The 14746-nt window shown below is 40.4% G+C and overlaps 1 protein-coding gene across 6 annotated transcripts in view; it reads left to right on the top strand.

Moving 5' to 3' along the window:
- The window catches only part of STXBP6 (syntaxin binding protein 6), a 231096-nt gene that overhangs the window by 167456 nt on the left and 48894 nt on the right, over window positions 1-14746 (top strand). For 5 of the 6 annotated variants that reach the window (XM_023623338.2, XM_070273896.1, XM_070273885.1 and 2 more), the window contains one exon: window positions 13721-13851. In XM_023623338.2, coding sequence (XP_023479106.1) covers window positions 13721-13851 — 131 coding nt within the window. Of the gene's footprint in view, window positions 1-7881; window positions 8018-13720; window positions 13852-14746 lie in introns of those variants that run through there. The other variant, XM_070273903.1, reaches the window with a different exon arrangement.

The raw sequence follows: 14746 nt of genomic DNA, 5'->3' as shown, positions 1-14746 counted from the left end.
TTTAGTTTTCGTGGGGCAGTTTCTGGAGAGTGGTAAGGGAGCAGGGAAGTGATGGGTTAAGCAGTGAGCAGATAGTAAAGCAGTAGAGGGGCTAAGCACACATAACTGTTTCTTCTCACCACCACATTTCTCAAAAGAAAGGAGAGGGCTTGGGGCCTGACCTTGTCCATGGGAGATTCTCATAGGAAAAGAAAACATTAAGCACGTTCACAAGCAGAGTGGAAGAAGTCTGAAAAGAGGGAGCGAAGGGAGCTTTAACTAAGAGGAAGCATAGTTGGAGAAAGGTTCCAGAAGTGACAGGGAGGAAGAGGACCATGAACCCAACTGGAAAGTTTTGCAAGTAGGATGTGCTTTTAAATCCCACAGGTAAATTTTCATACAACAAGTGTCAGAATTGTAATGAATAAAATCACTTCTGTTATGATCTAAAGCTTTGTGTCCCCCAAAATTCATATGTTAAAATCTTAACCCCCAATATAATGGTAATAGGAACTGGGAGCTTTGAGAGGTGATTAGGTCACGAATGTGGAACCTTCGTGTGTAAGATAAGTGCCCTTATAAAAGGAACCCTAGAGAGCTCTCTGGCCCCTTCTGCCATGTGAGGACACAGTGAGAAGATGGCCGTCTATGAACCAGGAAGTGGGATCTCACCAGACACTGAATCTGCTAGTTCCCTGATCTAGGACTTAGCCTCTAGAACTGTGGGAAATAAATTTCTGCTTATAAGCCACCCAGTCTACGGTAGTTTGTTATAACAGCCCAAACAGACTAAGACAACTTCCGAGTTTGCACATTATTCCTATGTGGAGAATATCCTAGGTGGTATGATTCTTTACTGACAGTAACTTTGGAATGCACCAAGGGGGTCAAGTGCTGAGGTAGACCTGTCAGGGTTGGCGACGTACAAATTGGTGGCAATGAAGTTCACAGCACCACTATTGGGAAATTCACAAACCCTGCCAGTATTATTATCATCATTATTATTGGTTTACTTTTTATTAAGGTATAATTTACATATGTAAGGTATACAAATCTTAAGTGTACAGTTCACTGAGGTTTTTATATGTATATAAACCCATGTAAGCACCACCCATATAAACATATAGAACCTTTCCAGCACCCCAGAAGGCTCCCTTCTCCCTCCATCAAAGTAATCTCTATTTTGACCAATTGCCATAGATTAGTTTTATGAGTTTTTTAATAGTTTTATTGAAGTATGATTGACATGCTGCACACTTCACATATCTGAATGGTACAATTTGGTAAGTTTTTACATGTATACACTCATGAAATTGTCACTACAATCAAAATAATGAACTTATCCATCATCCCCCAAAATTTCCTCATACCCCTTTTTAATTTCTCCCTGGCCTCCAACAGTCCCATATCCCACCCTAGCAAGTAACCACTGATTTTCTTTCTGTCCTATACGTGAGTTTGCATTTCCTAAAATTTTATATAAATGGAAGCATATAGCATGTACTCTTCTTTTGGTCTGCCTTTCACTCAACATAATTATTTTGAGATGGAGGTTTGTCTTGTTTCTACTTTTTGGCTATTACAAATAAAGCTGCTCTGAATATTGGTGCACGAGCAAACACTTGGTGTGGTCAGTCCTTTGAATTTTAGCCATCATAATAGGTGTGTAATGGTACCTCATAGTGGTTTCGGTTTCCATTTCCCTAATGACTAACGATATTGACCTTCTTTTCATGTGCTTTTTTTCCCATCCACGTCTTCTTTAGTGAAGTGTTTAAGTCTTTTGCTCATTTTTTAAAAATTGGATTTTTTTAAATTGAGTTTTGAGAGTTTTTAAAAGTGTACTTGGATATAAGTCTTCTATCAGACAATGATTTGCAAATATTTTCTCCCAGTTTGTGACTTCTCTTTTTATTCTCTTGAAGAGCAGATGTTTTAATTATAGTCCTACTTAATTTGTTCTTTCATGAATTGTGCTTTTGGTGCCATGTCTGAGAAGCCTTGCCTAGCCTAAGGTCACAAAGATTTTCTTCTAAAAGTTTTATAGTTTTAGGCTTTTTCATTTAGGTCTTTGATCCATTTTGACTTAATTTCTGTTTAAGGTCCAAAGCATGAGCTGAAGTTCCCCTTTTTGCATGAGGATATCTGGTTCCTGTATCATGCCTTTGCACTGTTGTTGAAAACCAAATATAATCTATGTATATTTCCATATACACACAGGTCTTTTTCTGTACTCTCAGTTCTGTTCCATTGATCTATGTGTCTGTCTTGATGCCAATACCACAATATCTTGATTAGTTTAGCCTTATGACAAGTCTGGTAATCACGTAGAGTAAGTCTTCCAATGTTGTTTTTTATTCCCCTCAGAGTTATTTTTGTTCTTTTAGATCACTTGCATTTCCATATGAATTTTTATAATCAATTTGTCATATTCTGCCAAAAATACCTGCTGGGATTTTGATTGAGATAGCATTAAATCTGTAGAGTACATTGGAGAGAAATGACATGTTAATGAGTCTTCTAACCCATGACTATGGTACGTCTCTCCGTTTGAATCTATAGGTCCATTGGAGGACTATTGCCATTCTTAGCAATATTCAGTTCTCCAATCCTTGAACACAGATGTTTTTACATTTATTTAAGTTGTCTTTCATTTCTTTCAACAATATCTTGGAGTTTTCGGTGTACAAGTCTTGTACTTCTTTGGTTAAATATATCTCTAAGTATTTTATTCTTTTTGATGTTATTGGAAACGGAATTGTTTTCTTTGTTAGCTTATTAACTATTGTATTAGTCAGGATTTTCCAGAGAAACAGAACCAATAGGATGTGTGTACATTTGTAGAGAAAGGAGTATATATGTATACATATTATATTTATCTATATTTATATTTATCTATGGAATTCCCTCTTGCAATTATGGAGGCTGTCAAATCCAAAATCTGCAGGATGGGCTAGCAAGCTGGAGACCCAGGGAAGAATCGATGTTGCGGTTCATGTCTGAAGACCAGCTGCTGTTGTAATTCCTTCTTGCTCTGGGGAAGTCAGTCTGTTGTTCTGTTCCAGCCTTCAGCTGATTGGATGAGGCCCACCCACATTATGGAGTGCAATCTGCTTTACTCAGAGTTCACCAAAGTAAATGTTCATCTTATTCAAAAACACCCTCGCAGAAACATCCAAAATAACATTTGACCAAATATCTGGGTGCAATGGCTTAGCTAATTCGGCACATAAAATTAATATCACAGCTATGACTCTCTGTTTTGTTATTTTGGGGATTGATTTAGAGTTTATGGTATACATCTTTAAGTTACCTTCAAGTGATAGTATATTACTGCATGTATAGTGGAAGAACTTTCCCATAGTTCGCTTCCCTTTCTCCCATCCTGACCTTTATGCTATTGTTGTCATGCATTTTACTTTTTCATATGTTATAACCTCCATACTACATTGTGATTTGGAAGCAAGACTAGAACATTATTCAGTCTAGGGCTACTTATTCCCCACTAACGGGACAAGACTCTTCTGTGTATTCTACCCAAGGCCCCCGAATTTTGAGGTTTACCAGTCTGGCCGGTGGGAAGAGGCACTATCTTTGCCCTGTTTGAGTATGAAGTACTGTTTCCTCTATTCATTTTGAGTGGGTCTTTCTCAGGCCCTGGGTAATTTCCTCTGTGCTACTCTGTCTGGGAATTTTAATTGCCTTGATCTCCCTGGACTCTCAGCTCTGTCTCTTCAACTCCAGGAGTCTGCCATTCTCTGTCTGGGCTCCTCCTCCTTGTACCACAGCCTGGAAAACTCAACCAGTAAACTAGGGCAATCACAGGCCTCACCTCATTCATTTCCCATCTCCCAGGGATCACTGTCATTCATTGTTTCATATATTTTTGTCCATTTTTGTTGCTTCCAGCAGGAGGGTGGACATAACACTCATTTCCGTTGTGTAGACAGAATTAGAATTGCTGGGTCATAGGGTGTGTGCACGCTTAGCTTTGGTAGATATTGCCTGGAGTTTACCAAAATAAACTCAGCTAATTTTAATTGTAGATAATTTTCATGAAGGTAATTGACATACTTTTTACCCAGATAATGTTACTAGATTTTATTCCCCAATTTAACTCAGTGAAGCGTGAAGGTGACAGGTTCTTAGTGATATCATTCACTATTTTTTAAGACTTCAGTGATGTATACCCTCATTTAAAGTAGATTATTAAAAGAATTGAGTAAGTGATGGTAAAGAGGGAGGAAAGCAGAGAGAACAGATCAATCTTTGTTTGATAGTTATCATTACATTTGACAGCATATGCTTGCTAAGTAATAATGGCTTTGATTTTTTCCAAAAACCTAATGATATTATATGTTTCGTACCTAGTCCATTAGAAAATTCTCTGTGTGGGGCCTGCCCAGTGGTACAGCAGTTAAGTGCACACGTTCCACTTCAGCGGCCCGGGGTTCACCGGTTCGGATCCCAGGTGCAGACATGGCACTGCTTGACAAGCGGTGATGTGGTAGGCATCCCACATATAAAGTAGAGGAAGATGGGCACAGATGTTAGCTCAGGGCCAGCCTTCCTCGGCAAAAAGAGGAGGATTGGCAGGAGTTAGCTCAGGGCTAATCGTCCTCAAAAAAAAAAAAAAGGAAAAAAGAAAATTCTCTGTGGCTCTGCCTCCTTCAAGTTTGGTCTCATTTTTGGGGGAATATCATTCTCACAACGAAGGATATCCACATCCACATGACGTCCTTCCATGGTTCTTGTAGACTAAATATTCATATTAAAAGATTATACTCTGCGGTGGGATTGATAGCGTCAGGGACATGGCACCAGGCCCCTCCCTCACACAGTGGTGACCCAATGGCCCTCTGCTTAGCCGCTGAGGGACAGAGAAGTAGTGGCTGCAGAAACGATTCAGCCTCTTCTCACTCAAGGGGTGTTTGAGCTCCAAGAATGCTTTTTAGCAGCTCTCACAGGTAAAATGTGTTTTGAATTTCTAGCAAGCATGATATTTCCCTGAAGAGAGTTTTGCTTGGCCTATACTTTTCAGTGTTTAGTGGAAAATGTTAAAGGAAAGCATTGCATTAAAGGAATCTTTTTCAAGTTCTTCTGCCCAGCCTTTGAGCTCCTCGTGGAGTAACTCCTTCTTGAGTCAGGTAGCTGCCACTTTGAAGCCTTTGTCTTTAGCTCCTCTGTTTGTAAATCTCTCCTAAGAATAGATCAAAAATGATGTTGACATCTGTTTCCAGAATTGAGGAAGTAAGAACAGAATAAGACTTTATGACTGGCGTTAACCCCTTCTGTTATCTTCCTCGTATAGTGGAGTGTTAGGCATTGTATTTAACCTCTTTCAGAAACTATCACGGTTCTCCCAACCTAGGCATTTACTTCCTGGACTTGAGCCTGTTGTTTGTTTCACAATTACACGACATAAATCAGACATGTCATACCCTTTCCATATAAAGTACAAGGTTGTAATAGCTGATATTGATGAGGTTTTATAATTCATTATATGTTTACCCTTTACCCCAAATGCTCGCAAATTGATTTTCTCCTCAGGTCTATGGGGAAATGTCTACGGAAGTTGAAAAGTCATGCACAATGGGAAACCTTAGATTGCTGAATCTCAAGCCTGAAATTGTGTTTTCTGGAAGGCTGAAACAGAATTGCTTAAGCCGGATGCTGCTAGAATGAGGATTACAAGGAAAGAGATTTTTAAAGAGATTTTGACCTCAAAATTTTTCTCCTTCTAGTCTTATGATATTTCTATGATATCTTGGTTTTTACTATTTTCTCTACTCTCTCTACTCTCCCTAGTCCTATGGACACCCCGCTTGTCTAGTAAAAAAAAAAAAAATAGTTCAAGTCCCTTAAAACTGTGGCTTCATCTTGAAACAGAACAATTGAACCTGAAATAAGTTTTTGGTTTATTCATGGTCTCTGGTGGTCACAGAAGTATTTTTCGTTTTGTTGAGGAGCCATTGGTGTACTCATTCATCTATGCATGTGTACATAAGTTGATACTATGTATCAATTTATAATATAGAGGTCATCATGGTGCTATTCTGGAGAAGGCAGTACTGCTCCTACAGTGGGGAACCAAGCCTTCTGGGAATTAAGCTTCCTGATTTCAGGCTAAAGATTTAACAGCCCAAGACTACCTGTGGTGTACCTGAACCTATGATTGACTTGGAAAGTAGAATACCCTTTCAAAGTAAAAATCTACATGTTTTTACAGTTTGACACAAAGTAAAATTATGAACAGGGTAAAGAAAATTAACATTAGAAGGGGGTTCTAGAAGTATCAACTAGATCTCATATTGCCATGTGAAATTGAAGTTGTGCGTTACAAAAGTCATGCTGTCTCCGTGTTGGTAATTTGGAAATATGAAAACCAGGTTGTACTTCCTGCAAAGTTGGTATAACGAGGTTGCTTGCTCTATTAATGTGTAGTTGTTAGCTCCTCTCCAGATGGTGCTGTACTTTCACATTAAAAGCATCCTTCCTAAGGAATGCTTGATGCAAGATGTTTCTTATTCTTCTCCTTCTGCTGAAGGACTTATCCAAACTTCTGTACAGGAAAGAAGTTTCCCATACAAATGGTTCGTTTTTCAGTGTCGCTTTGGAGAAATTTCCTAGACTTTCCATCTCCTCCTTTTCCTCCCCTTCCTCCAATTTGGAGGTGAGATTGTGATGTAGGTATAGGCCGAGAAACTAGTGATACCAAATAAGGAATCTTTTGTGTGGAAAACTTTTTTGTGTGTGGTTATCCCTCTGTACACCAAGGAAGTCTGAAAGCTCAGGGGGCTGGCCCAGTGGCATAGAGGTTAAGTTCACACACTCCACTTCAGTGGCCCAGGGTTTGCAAGTTCAGATCCCGGGAATACACCTACATGCCACTCATCAAGCCATGCTGTGGTGGTGTCCCTCACATACAAAATAGAGGAAGATTGGCACAGATGTTAGCTCAGGGACAATCTTCCTCAAGCAAAAAGAGGAAGATTAGCAACAGATGTTAGCTCAGGGCCAATCTTCCTCACAACAAAAAAAAAAGGAAACAAACAAACAAACCTCAAAGTCCTATGCACTGACTCTCCTCTTCCCTCCCCTTTGGGTTTAGTGGAGCAGGGACTGTTGAAGGGCATCCCGCATCCTTCCACACTGGCTTGGTGCTCATGACTGAAATGCCACGCTTTTTGTGGTGGTGGCTTTTCTTTATTTAGATTAAAAACTTCTTCCTAAAAACGTGTATGCAGATTCAAGAATACCCTTTCTGACCCACTTGGGTCCTGTCAGGAATCTGGACAGAGAGCCCCCAGTACCTAAGATGGGCAGGAGAGGAGGAGGGCCCCAAAGACACATTTGGCCATTCCATGAATCAGTCTGGTTGGAGCCTGTGGAGTCTCGACATTTACTATCTCCTAAATCGTAACACACTTTGAGAAACACTGTACGAAGCAAACAATGAGCCGTGTAGAGTGCACCATGCTCCATTTCCCATTAACTATGGCAGCGACCACATTTCCCTATTCCGAAAGTATTTGAGGTAACAATCTAGATATTTTGGCTTCTAAGCTTTGTAAACATTCAACTGTCTCACTGAATAAAATTGTTGATGCAGCCTCAGACCTGATCTTTATTTCTCCACAGATACTGTGAAATCCACCTAGAAGGAAGAGCATTAAGGAAACTATTTCCAAGTAATCATTTCTCACCTTGGCCTGATAGCCTGTTTCTTTACCACATCAGCACCCAGAATGTGTGCTCAGTCTTGCTTTTCCTTCCTCAGCCACATTTCAGAGGATTTCTTTTTTTCCTTTGTGTCAGACACAGCCAGAGAGCAGCCCTGATAAGATTCCACATGGACATCTCTTTTTTTTCTTGCTCCAAATTGTTTATTTCTCATCCACAGTCTTTCTGAAATCAAAATGTCTGGCCGTTAGACTCCAGCAGAGCAGAGAGCTAAGGCGTACCACGGAACACTGACCTTCACTCAACTATAAGATCATGAAGGAACTAAGCGTGATGAGATTTTAAACTATCTCAGGTACATAGCTATGGTAAATTCTGCATCTTAGCTGCCTGGCCTCAACATCAAACTGTATTGTAGATACAATTGTTCCTCAGCTCCTTTTATTTTTTATTTTTTTGATAGAAATGACCTCATAAAGATATAAAATGATTTAATTCGTTTAATTTGTAACAGAAATATTTGTGCAAATGTTAGTAAATATACTAAAATGCCTATGAAAAATGAGATGTAGAGGATACAGAGGTGGTGAATAATAATTTTGTTTATATGCTGATTATTTGTTTCCTTTAAAATAGTGTTTTAGGACTGAGACTACGTGTTTTGTATCTTTGGCAAGATTGACTTTCCTGTTTGGAATGATAGAGAAATGATGCTGTGAATAACGAGATGGTAGGGGATAGAAGGTGCCTCTTTAACGAAAAGTGGCCTCTCGATGATTGGACCTTGAGATGGCGGATTGGCCTCTTAATCACGGGCAGGGTGCAGTCTTCTGCTGTTTTACATAAAATGCCAGTAACTTGCATTTCTGTCTTTCCTTTCCTCATCCAATTTAGTCCACTCCTCCACCAGCTCCTGACTTGTTGCAAGACCAGGTTTGATCTGACTAAGAAAGTGCTTTTGCTGTTGGCTGGCTTATTGGTTTTTAATTAGATAGAATTTCTGATTGAGCAAAACCAAGGCTGGTGGTCTCCATTCTTTGACTATAGCTAAGTGTCTTATTTTATTTTTGTGTGATGTTTCATGGAGGGGCCATTTTTTAAAGGACCTCATAAGCCATTAGTTCATGAGATAGAGATGTTACACCCCTTGAGTAATGATTTTAGACCTAATGAGTAATATTTTAGACCTAATAGTTCCTATCACTGCTGCTTAATTACAGCTGAGGCGTAGATCAAGTCTACATGAAAACTAAAGAGGAGGCGTGCAGCCATGAAAACCATAGTCTTTTTATCAACACTGATAGCAAAAGGATGTGGACTTGGTTGGCCCCATGCTTCTGTCTTCCTCTGAAACCACCATAGGAAGCAGTGGGTTCCAGGAGTGGGAGTGAGTGAGAAAACAGCATTAGGCTTGGGTAACTCGAGAACTTGCCTTACCCAGTGAGTCCCGGTGCGGATGACGTAGCGATCTTAGAGAAACCACTTCCAATTAAGCTTTGTGATTACACCTAGGGGAATATCTGGGTTATGGAAGTTTTTAACACCAGTCTACACTTGCCAATCACCGTTTTACCAGAGTAGACCTCAGATCCCAGCCCTCCACGGACAACGCTTTAATTTTAAATTATAGCATTTATGTCTTAACTGTATTTTTTACATAGTTTTCTATTTAATGTGGGCAGAGCTGTGTATCTATTTATGGCTTTAATATGTATTTTTTATTAACTTATTTAAGTAAATAAGGGAAAAAACAGTTCAAGATGTTGTCAAAATCACAACGGTAGTAGCATTTTTAGAACAAAATGATTCCATTAATCCTTATTTAATGAGTATCCCACACACAATAAAATGTGGCATTTGACATTGCAGCAAAAAGCTACAGTGGAAAGAGCAGTGGGCCCTATGCTCATTGTGCAAGTTACAGATTTTCATTCATTAACAGTATTCCTTTGGCAAGACAATTCTTCCTGTGCCTCAGTTTCCTTGTCTATAAATATAATGGAGGATAGTAGCAACAGCCCTGCCTCTATCACAGACGTATTGTCAAGTGCAAGAGAAAAACAGAAGCTCTATAAAAAAGATTTTAAAAAAATTTAAAAGCTATGGAAAATGTCATTTGTCATTATGTCAATGTGTAGGCTCCTACATCACAGGCTGGTAGGGGATACCTTAGAAGATCTGTGTGTGGGGCTATCCATATCTTCGTGTTTTAGGACTAGACGGACATAATAGCAATCTGGTTTTTCTTCTTCACAAATATGTCAGAGAAGCAAATGTTGAATATTTCATCCAGGTTTGCAATGTACAGAGTTCAGTGAAAGAAAGAACATGGGGAGGGAACCTACTTGGATAAAATGATCAAGAGAAGTTTTTTTCTATAAAGTTGACATGTACGCCGAAATCTGTATAGTGAACATGCGACAACCATAAAACCATAAAAAAAGGGTGGAGCGGGAGTATTTCTGTGAAGAGAACAGCATTTGCAAAGGGTAGAAAGACGTTGCTGTTCCCAGGAGCAAAAGATGGCTGAAGCCTGGTGGACCAAAGGGAGGTGAGGTGAGTGGAAGGAGAGAAGAGAGGTACTCAGGGACCAGAACGTCTAGGGCTCTGCGGGTCATGGTGTGGGGCTTGGGTGTTATTCTCAAGGCTTTGGGGTGCCATTGAGGAGTTTTTAAAAGAGGTTCACTCTTCTATATTTAAGTTTGAATAGCCAAGTTGGTCACAAAAGCCAGTTTAGGGGAAATCGTAGAAGTCAAGGTGAGGACTAATGGTGTACTACCTGGAACATGGCTGCTTCAAGAACCTCCCTGACTTTCCCCAATTCTGCCTTGGTCCCCCACCCAACACCTCAGATGAGTCCTATGTCATTTGTCCTATTAGGCCTTAACACTGTTTTGCATCATTTTTATGCCCCCCACCCCCCCCCCCACCAAGGTCTTGATTCAGAACCACATCTTGTTCAATCTTTGAATTGCCCACAAAACTTCCTTCTGTGTCTTCCATCTAAGAAATGTTCCATAACTATATGTAAAATGAGTAAATACACAAGTTCAGTGGTCTCAGGAGTCAGTGAGCCTCAGAATCACCTGGGGAGATTTAAAATATGGATGCCAGGGTCACACCCAGAGAGATTCTGGTTCACAAGGTTTGGTGTATTTGTCGCAAAACTCCCAGTGTCCCTGATAGGGGGTTGGAGTAGAGAACCAGGGGGAAGGGCTGATTCTGAGTTGTCTTCAGTATTACCTGTTGCATTTTCTGGGGTTTGCTATCAATTAGCTTTCCTTTGGAAGGAGAAGGTAAATTACTGTTTTTCACTAGACTTCTAGAATTTGATTTTTTTTTATCAACTGTGGACCCCGAAAACACCAAAACAAGGAAGGGGTTAAAACATGGCTCCTTCAAGCACAGAACTCAGAAAGTCAGGCAATGGTTTGTGCGTGTTTTGATTTCAGAAGGGGAAAGTCTTTATTTAACTCTATATAGTGTGTATATAATAATAAATTTTTTAGGCACCTGCTTCAAAATAGAAACTGGGATGTTGGAGATAATAACAATAAACAAAAATTAAACCAAACCGGGCTCAGTGCCCAGGAAAACTACCCAGATTCCAAGAACTGGGCGAGGAATAAATTAATGGGGGAAAAAAGGCAGAAACAGATGGAGTTCTAACTGCCTCCAGTACAACGACCGCTCTGCAGTGTGGTCACTGTGGAGCAATTCCCTGGGGCATTTGTCCTGTGGGCGGGGGTCCTGCCCTTCTCGTTTCAGTGACAAACTTTCAGTGAAACTTGCCTTCTAAAATGTCATTCCTAAACATGCCCATAATTGGGGCTGGCCCCGTGGCCGAGTGGTTAAGTTCGCGCGCTCCGCTGCAGGCGGGCCAGTGTTTCGTCAGTTCGAATCCTGGGCGTGGACATGGCACTGCTCATCAGACCACGCTGAGGCAGCGTCCCACATGCCACAACTAGAAGAACCCACAACGAAGAATACACAACTATGTACCGGGGGGCTCTGGGGAGAAAAAGGAAAAAATAAAATCTTTGAAAAAAATAAAAAAATAAAAAAAAAAATAAACATGCCCATAATTACAGCGATCCTGCATTGTGTTTGAGTTTTTATAACACTGTAAACTGCTTGGAAATAAATGGATCCGAAGTAAAAATAGGAGTTCACAACAACTTTAAAGTTAGAAGGAAAACCTTCATGTTGCCCAGCATGCCTAAATGTCGAGTGATTTACATAAACAAAGGAGGAAATCCTCTTTGTGTGTTTAGGGGTGTGTGTGTAATACAGGAACCCATGTTTTCCTGTTATTGAAAAGCGTTCTTTAATCTTTTAAGCACATTTAGGACTTGTATGTATTCCAGGTATGTTGTTTCCTTTAATATTAAAACATGAGAGCTGGGCATGACTATCTGAGAAACCTATTAGGTCTTCCTTTTGTGTCATAGGAGACACACAAAACAAATGAATGCAATTAAATGGATAGATGGAGCCTTGGCAGACTGGAAAGATTGCCTGAATTTGGTTAGGGGGGTGGTTATTCCTAATGAGACTTAACAGGCTTATGCGCAGAGCTGTAGGCTGTTTGTGAATAGAAGACTGTGAACTTTCCTCTGATCATGGGTGCTAAGGAGAGGATGACTTTTTAACTGTGAAAGTAAGTTTAATTGGTGCGAAATGTTCAGAAGCTTTTAGCCAAATATAACTGAAATAATGGGTAATAAACCTAAGTATTCTTTGAAATTTAAAAAAAAATTTCTTCTGGTTAGGAACAAAGAGAGAAGATTGTCCTGAGATCATAAAAAACAGTCTTCAGTCCTGGAACCATAGGGTTGTTACAGACCTAAAGGCAGGGTCCCCACGTGTCCTTTCCTCTCGGTCCCGCTTTCCTGCGTTAAGGACCCCAGACAGTGAAACTTCAGGGGACTCTGGTCTTCACAAAGGAGGCTCTTCTTACCGCCACCATGATTGCAGTAGTGCCTCTCTGTCCTTCATCTCTCCAGGATTCCTCTTGCCATCTGTTGAGCATCTGCATAATTACATGAAAATGTGGGATCTGTGGGGTTATTTGAAACAAAGAAAGAATGTGCCACTGATGCCCAGTCTTATTAGGATTGCATTCATTAAAAGTAGTTCTTTCCACCTTTGCTAGTCCCTTAAATTGCATTGTTTCTATTAAATCTTACAATTCCTACAGCCTGGGCTCAGGAGGAGCTTTTAGGAAAGCCCTTTGAAAACATTTAATTCCTCCCTACGCTTGAGGCTCTAAGTCACAAAGTGAGCAGACTAGAAACATCCAGAGTGACTCCCTCATGGTGGCTGGTGCTTGACCTCTGTCTGAGAGGTGACCTTGCTCATCCTCAGTGTGGAAGCGAGTGAAGGAAGAGCTAAGGCCCGGAGGAAGAGCTGTCCTGGTCCTGCAGGTGTGGTGACCTCAGGAATTCATGGTGGGCAGGGCACCCAGAATGCCAGATACAGTCATAATCAGACACAAACTACATACAAACTGGACTGTATTTAAAGCCAAATGGTTCTGTTTTCTTTGAATGAGGTATTACTCCTTATCACTGAAGCCTGAACTATTTATGCTTGACTGTGAAATTAGAAATATGCATTGCACTTCCCGAGGGGAGCCAGTAACCTCCGCTTCCTTTAAAATCCAGCCTTTCCCGAGGACCCTACCTGATGCCTGTCAGCTGTGTATTTCTTGCCCTGCAGTGGGTCACTGTGCACTTGTAGCCTCCATTAAAGGTGCTTAGTGTCATTCACTGAAGTTGCGTTCAGTCTGAATGGATGAAGATATAAATGAAGCAGCCCTCACAATTATAATTAGATTGTAACGACTTGAGATGGGGATTATATTTTTCTTTTAGATTCACCCCTCATCGAAGGCATACATATTCATTCTCTCTCTATATACATACATTTTCTTTTTCTTCTCTCTCTCTCTCTCTCTCATTGTGCATATACACATAGGTGTAAGAGAGAAACACCACTGAACAGGGAAACAAACCCACCTGCACACCCACTAATCTGTGTGGTCTTTTGTTGACAGTGACAAACAAGAAACCCACACAGGCGTCCATCACGAAGGTCAAACAGTTTGAAGGCTCCACGTCGTTCGTGCGGAGATCACAGTGGATGCTTGAGCAGCTCCGCCAGGTTAACGGCATCGATCCTAATCGGGTAAGTGACCTGCCCAGTGTTGAACGCAGCGTTCTCTTTACACGATGTCTTTCTCATTGACCTTGGAGGTGGTGGTGGTTCTCTGTGTCATTTTTAACAAAGCTGTTTCTCTATTTCAGTTATGTGACTAAGGTGATTTCTGTGTCCTTCCGTCCTTCCTATGGGGAATTATAAATCTTTTCATCATGTTTGATGCAGGAACCTAAGGGGATGCGTATTGAGGAAATGCTACCCCCCGCCTCCCCCGTAATAAGTGTATCAGCAAAGTACAAAGAACAGAGTTCAGAGATCACATCCATGGTCATCAATATGATACACCATGTTCATCAAAGCTTTGTTTATCTCCTAATGCCACCAATGAGGAGATTTATTTACCAAAAAGAAGATAATAATCATAAATGAATGGCACATTAAAAATTATATATTAGGATTCTAATGGGTTTAATGTGAGAACATTTATGGTAGCATTATTTATTCAAAGCACATTGTCTTTTGCTCACACACACTCACTGTACGAAACATCAATAATGAGGAAAGATAAAATGTAAATTGTAACGATGCTAAGATAATAAGGGGGAATCTTTTCCTACCAAAGGTTAGGGGCAAGAATAATATGGTTCAGTGCTGAGGCCTGAAGGAATCTTTTTCCAAATAACTGGAAAGGCAATACGTTGTCTGAATTCTGACACAAGTCCACATGTAGTAGGCTGTAGGGACTTCTGTGACACCAGCTTCCTAGCGACATCTGTAAATACTATAAGATTTGGAGTTTGCTTGATAAACAGAGGAAGGTGTACTCCCCATGCACTTGGGTGCTAAAAAAGATGAGCCTTATGGCTAAGACCAAAGTTTTGGAAAGATGTTTTAGCCTTTATGAGTCTTCTGTTGCGGGTTG

Source organism: Equus caballus, chromosome 1 (assembly GCF_041296265.1).
Source record: "Equus caballus isolate H_3958 breed thoroughbred chromosome 1, TB-T2T, whole genome shotgun sequence".
NCBI lineage: Eukaryota > Metazoa > Chordata > Mammalia > Perissodactyla > Equidae > Equus > Equus caballus.
Note: the sequence above shows the minus strand (reverse complement) of the source record. Positions and strands in the feature narration are given on the sequence as shown.